Source organism: Camellia sinensis, chromosome 14, assembly GCF_055761805.1.
Source record: "Camellia sinensis isolate YWXY chromosome 14, ASM5576180v1, whole genome shotgun sequence".
Lineage (NCBI taxonomy): Eukaryota > Viridiplantae > Streptophyta > Magnoliopsida > Ericales > Theaceae > Camellia > Camellia sinensis.
The window spans coordinates 92,685,739-92,692,099 of NC_138974.1; the positions used below are offsets into that span (position 1 = coordinate 92,685,739).

The window sequence follows — 6,361 nt, forward strand, 5'->3', positions numbered from 1 at the left end:
TAGATCTGACCGTTGGATCGACGATCTACGGAGTAGATCATTCTCACACCGAATAGATGTCTTAACTAATCACACCTAATCAGGATCGAGTGTCATCTCATCCGTACGATCGCATGCATTTCTAATCAACGGCTATGATCAAACCGCTCCAGATCGGACACACAACCGATTGATCAATTGGTTGACTCATCGCCAACAGACGCCACGTCACTGCCACGTGGAGCTGACTGTATTCCACATCACCCATGCCACGTTGGATCCACGTCATCGCTCCAACATATCCGATGCAAATAGGAAAGCGCCATCATGGTGCCTTGCGCCTTCACGCCACCCATGCCACGTTGGATCCACGTCATCGCTCTAACATGTCCGATGCAAATAAGAAAAGTGTAAAGTGCGTCATCAAACGCCATACATCTTACTGCCCACGCCGCGCTCGTGTGCGGACTATCCTTGCGGTGTGAGTGCATGTACACTAGTATCCATCTTATAATATCATATTCAAAGGAATATTTCATATAGCACTTAATAAATACTTCATATTTTGCTCTCTTTCTAATGTGGGGCAAAATCCCCAAACTTATTTCATGCTTTTCAAAAAAAAATGAAAGATTTTGAAAAACACTCAAAACTAAATAATAAATTTGAAAACTCATTTTTAAAAATTCTCCAACAAAGTGGAAGGAAGAAAAATTAGATTTTAAAATTAAAGATGAAAGTATTATTGAAATAAAAGAAGAAAAAAAATTGTGAATTGAGATTTTTTTGTTCTTTTAATGTACATGGTGACCAACCCATTTGCCTCTCCACCTCCTGATTCCCCTCCTCCTCCAACATCTTCGATCCTCTCGTCTCTCGATAGCTGCATATATGACTCAACCGAGTCAAACCCCTCGAATCCTTCTCCTTGTGGTCTCACTTACATCCCTCTGTTTATCACTCTCCTTTTCCACTGCTTCTCCTCAGACCGATCATCGATACAATGTGGGCGATCACGTCCCCTTATTCGTCAACAAAGTGGGTCCTTTGAACAATCCCAGGTACTCGCTGCATACCCATTTCTAATTCCCTCATTTCTTCATCTAGATCTTCATCTTTGACTTTGTTTTTTCATAAATTTCAGTGAATTGTGGGGTTTTTATTTTTTATTTTTTATAAAGATAATGCTTGATTTAGTTTACTTTAATTACTTGGTTGGATGATCATAAAGGAGAACAATTGACCTTGCCATCACATCACACCATCAATTATGAATGTAATTATGTTTATTTTCATTTGCAAACTTGTGGAGATTAGCACCAGATAGTGGAGCTAGGAATGCTGGAATTTGTAATGGTTTATATGGATTATGATAGAAATTGTATCCTCAACCCTTCATTGAGTTTCAACTAGAGCATAACTTTGTAGTAGTCCTTTCAGAGTTATTTTGAGAAATCTGGAATTTTCTCAGTTCGGTTTTTTTGGCTCATGAGGCTGTCTGGGGCTAGCTTCCCACATATACCAGGTAATTACTGGGTCAAAGCCTAGGGTAGCCTCAAATGGGAGTTGGGTTAGCTATGTGCTCTTACTTCCCCTTTTGTTGGGGGAATCAAGTTTCCTGTTTCGATGGTTGGTATGTTAGAACTCTGGGTTAATTTTGTGTTCAGGGCATTTTAGAGATCACAATGCCAATGCTTTTTTTTATTTTTTTCCTGGAGGTAGGGTGGGAAAAAAAAAGGGAAAATGATAGTAGTGAAGATCGTTGCCTTATTTTGTAGGTATGAGGAAGTAGGTGGCAAGGTTGTTAAAATCGGGATCCTACGTAGGATCCTGGTGGATTGGATCGAGAATCGTAAGATTTTACTTTCAATGTAAAATAAAATGAAAAATTATCGATAATGATAATATATGTTACATAATTTTAAAAAAGATTAAAGAAAAATGATAAATTTGATATAATGTATATTTTATGTTTATATCAATTAGAAGAGATGTTTGAAAAAAGTGTTTATAGTCAAATTTTATATATATATATACTCATACATACATTTATATAAGAAATAAATAATAACAAAAAAATTTGTTAGAATTGGGATCGTATGTGATTCTACACGATTTTATGAATAGGATCGTAATAACTTTAAGATCCTAGTGTGATCCGGATCGTTTGCCCAACTGAAGTTGTAGAATCGTAAGATCCTACGATCCGGATTTTGATAACCATGGTAGGTGGTTGGTTTATTTTATTTCTATAAACTAGTGGGAGGTGATTTAGTGGGTATTGGTTGATTTAATACTGTGGAAGGAATGTGATTTGTGTCATGGGGTCAGAGGTTAGTTAGGTTTTCATAATGGCAAATGAGGAGGCAGGCAATTTAGCTAAAGAGAAGTACTGGTCTGCTTTAATTTGCAGGGAACCGCTTCCGGTGACTTGAAACAATCTGCCAGAACAAAAATCTTTGATAGAAAATCTGCATGGGTAGCCCAGTGCCAACCAGCAGTTAAAGGGATGAACTTTGAGTGTTTTCTGACCTTAACTGATAAATTTGGTTTGTTGGTTTTTAATGTGATAGTTTTGAATGCTAATCATTATTTAGGGTGTTATTATAATTGTAAACAATGTGAGTTTTCTTACATGAATGATAATATTCTTTGCTGTTGGTGCTGTGTCCATTTACATCTGCGAAACCATTGGATACAATAAATATGATATGAACACAAAAGTCATTTGCACTTTTGTGTATGGTATGCAGAAAGATCAATGTTGAGAAATTGTGTAGATATTTGGATTACAATTATTGTAAGGTTGAATCATAAGATAATAGCATTCAAAACGTCATTTTTGTTTAAGATGTAGTGTTTGTTTGTTTGTTTTTTTTTTTTTTTTTTTTTTTTTGAGGCATCATTATTTCTCTTTTAATCTTAATGTTGTTTAATTGTCATTCTTTTGCAGTGAAACCTACGAATACTTCGACTTACCATTCTGCCGCCCAGGTTAGCATTTAGGTTTACAATGACAACTTGATTATCCAAAAATTATCAGAAGAAAATTTAGAGTTGAGTCTTGTGTCATTCAATGATGTTAGTTGTGTATCAAGTACATAAACATGACACAAGTCTGAAGACGCTATTGATTAGCCATGTCTAGATATTTCACCAATTGAATTCTGATTGTTATCCACTTACCGTAATTTTTATTTTATTTTTTTTAACTACATTCTGTTGAGTTTGTGACTTCCAAAAGTATAGAGAAACTTACAAACTAATTTAATAATTAAAAGTTTTACACTTGGTTTTATATTCATGATTCGCCCTGTGCAACTGGCAATTTCCTTATGCCACTCAATCAGATGGTTTGCATTCACATGTATTCCTTTACGATCAGTGATGTGTGTTGACCTCATCAAGCAATTTGAAGTGGCTGGATTGAAAGTGCCCTTTTATTTTGCAGATTATTTGGTCAAAAAGAAGGAATCACTTGGGGAAGTTTTAAATGGTGATCGTTTAACCAATGCTTTATATGACTTGAAATTCAGGGAGGACAAAACTGGGGAGATTTTGTGCCACAAGGAGCTTAAAGGAGATGAAATTGCTAAGTTCAGGGACGCTATCACTAATGAGTACTACTTTCAGATGTACTTTGATGATCTTCCATTATGGGGTTTCATTGGGAAAGTTGAAGAGGAAAGTTGGGCACTTGATGGAAAGGGCCCCAAGTACTATCTATTCAAACATGTTCAGTTCAATGCATTTTATAATGGCAACGAAGTCATAGAAATACGTGCTTTTAGTGACCCAAATCATGTTGTTGATATAACTGAAGATGTAGAGACCAATGTTAAGTTCACTTATTCTGTCTTCTGGAATGCAACCACCACTCTGTTTGAGAACAGAATGGACAAATACTCAAGGGTACACTGGCAAATTCATTGGTTCTCATTCATTAACTCAATTGTGCTCATTGTGCTACTAATGGGTTTGCTTATAGTGCTTTTTATGCGGCATCTCAAGAATGATTTGAAAAAGTAATGCACTGTAATTATTACCATGGCTTTTGGTTTTACTACTATATTGTTAATATCATTATTCAGGTGCATATACTTCATGTTTGTTCTTTAATTTGTATTGTAGATTTGCTAGTGTAGATGAAGAAGAAGATAATGAGGTTGGTTGGAAATACATTCACAGTGATGTATTCAGATGTCCCTCTCAGATGCTCTTGTTTTGTGCTATTTTGGGCACTGGCACCCAGTTGTTGACCCTGTAAGCTATTCCAAATGATTTTACTTCAACTTGTTAGTACTTATTTTGTTATGTTTGGATCTTATATTCATGGATTAAGATTAAAAAAAAAAAAAAAAATGGTAACAACAAAGGGCTTTTTAAGAGCAGTGGACTTGAACCCTGCAAGTTACAGTTGTACCATTCATAGAAACCTTAATTCTACCAAGAGCTAGTTAGTATGGGTTTGCATTCATGGAGTGAGCTTTTACCTTTCTCTAATCTTTTGCTCTACATTTTCTTCAGGGTTTCCTTTTTATTTGCTTTGGCATTTCTTGGCATCCTCTATCCCTACAGTCGTGGAGCTTTGTGCACTTCTCTTGTGGTGATTTATGCCCTTACATCAACGGTTTCTGGATACAGTTCTGCTTCGTTTTACAGTCAGTTTTCTGAAACTGGATGGGTACTTTTGTTACATTTCTACTATTGTTCTTAATATATCCTTTCGCATCCTTCAATTTATTGAAACTGGATGGTGACTTTTATAATTCTTCCAGGAAAGAAGTGTTCTTCTATCTGGGGTTCTCTACCTTGGTCCATTGTTTTTTACGGTGTCTATCCTCAACACAATTGCAATATTTTATGGGGCCACGGCAGCGCTTCCATTTGGCACTATTGTAGTGATTTTTCTTGTATTTACAGTTGTCAGCATCCCATTGCTTGCCTTTGGTGGTGTAATTGGGCACCGTTCTAGATCCAGATTTGAAGCGCCTTCTGTGACAAAGAAATTCCCGAGGGAGATTCCACCATCAGCTTGGTACAGGAAAACAACTGGTCAAATGTTTCTGGGGGGGCTTTTACCTTTTAGTGCAATTATACTTGAGTTACACAACTTTTATGCAAGCTTATGGGGCTACAAGATCTTCACTCTTTCCAGTATTCTGTTTGTAACGTTCATCATCCTCATCATACTCATTGCAATGTTGAGCGTTGGTTTGACATACATTCAGCTGACTGTAGAAGACCATGAATGGTGGTGGAGGTATGTTCTCCAGCTTAGCACTTACAGCGTGCATATATATTTTTGTTTGTAAATTATATTTCTTGTACTGGCTGACCAAGTTACTTGTCTCTTTGATGCAGATCTGTTTTGCGTGGGGGCTCCACTGCCCTATTCATGTTTGGCTATTGCTTCTGCTTCTATGCCAAATCAAACATGAGGGGTTTTTTGCAGCTGTCCTTCTTTTTTGGGTACAATGCTTGCATCTGCTATGCATTTTTCCTGATGCTCGCTACAATCAGTTTTCGTGCTTCCTTGGTGTTTGTTCGCCACATTTATCGTGCTGTTAAGAATGAATGAATGAACTTGCGTGATCTTTTTCTCTATGTTTCTTCCAACACAAAATGGTCACAAAGTGTAATCAGCTAACTTCCTAACATCTCGTAATTACCCTATTCTAGAGAAAGAGCGATGGCATGATCAACAGAAATTATAGCGTCTAATTGTTTTTCATTCCTGGACTTAGCTAATCTCTTTGACATTTTGAAGAGAGAAAACCATATGGATTTTTACAGATTTTGTTAGAAACTGGATTCTGGACACCAAAGGCGGACCTGGCGATACCTACTTCTGATGGCCAGATGGAGGTTGGATAATAGTACATAACCCATTGGTGGTATTGTGTTTTTTGTTTGTTGTTTTCGTTTTTGTTATTTTTGTTTTTCTGTTGATCTTGTGCAACCCTAGCTTGATGGGAACATCAATACTATAGATTAAGAATCAACCATCCAAAAACTGTACAATAAGCTGGTAAAAGAAGTGGTTTTGTCAACCATTGCTGAAGTTGATGCTATTTCCATTTTCTTTTTCATATTATCATACAATCCATCTCTGATTTAATTATCATATTCCAGTGTCAAAAAAGAAATAAGCAATTTTGCTACATGGTTTGAAAGCTACAATATGCAGGTTAATGGCACACCACCAACTCGTGGTCTTGGCTTGTATGCGAATAGGCCATTTGAATCTCGTTTTGATGTTTGCAAGGACTTGCTACGTGGGTTTGCCACAAATCAATGGTTCTATTTTGTGATGGACCCATGGACTGATTGGGTGCTTATTAAGTGATTGGGTGAGTAGATGCAACAAGCTTGCGGATAA

General features: G+C 36.7%; 1 protein-coding gene across 1 annotated transcript; it reads left to right on the forward strand.

Annotated features, from left to right (window-relative positions):
* The first annotated feature begins 561 nt into the window (after positions 1-561).
* LOC114269298 (transmembrane 9 superfamily member 5) lies at positions 562-6,106 on the forward strand. Its single transcript, XM_028210592.2, has 7 exons — positions 562-1,040; positions 2,933-2,973; positions 3,431-4,004; positions 4,111-4,242; positions 4,507-4,663; positions 4,758-5,242; positions 5,344-6,106. Exons 1-7 carry the CDS (start codon positions 871-873, stop codon positions 5,558-5,560), a joined length of 1,776 nt encoding a protein of 591 aa, XP_028066393.2. The 5' UTR covers positions 562-870; the 3' UTR covers positions 5,561-6,106.
* Positions 6,107-6,361: the final 255 nt, after the last annotated feature.

Excerpts from the sequence above, each read along its gene's own strand:
- LOC114269298 (XM_028210592.2), top strand. The coding sequence starts at position 871 with ATGACTCAACCGAGTCAAACCCCTCGAATCCTTCTCCTTGTGGTCTCA. Across the intron at positions 2,974-3,430 it reads CTTACCATTCTGCCGCCCAG|ATTATTTGGTCAAAAAGAAG; the intron begins GTTAGCATTTAG and ends TTTATTTTGCAG. Across the intron at positions 4,664-4,757 it reads AGTTTTCTGAAACTGGATGG|GAAAGAAGTGTTCTTCTATC; the intron begins GTACTTTTGTTA and ends TAATTCTTCCAG.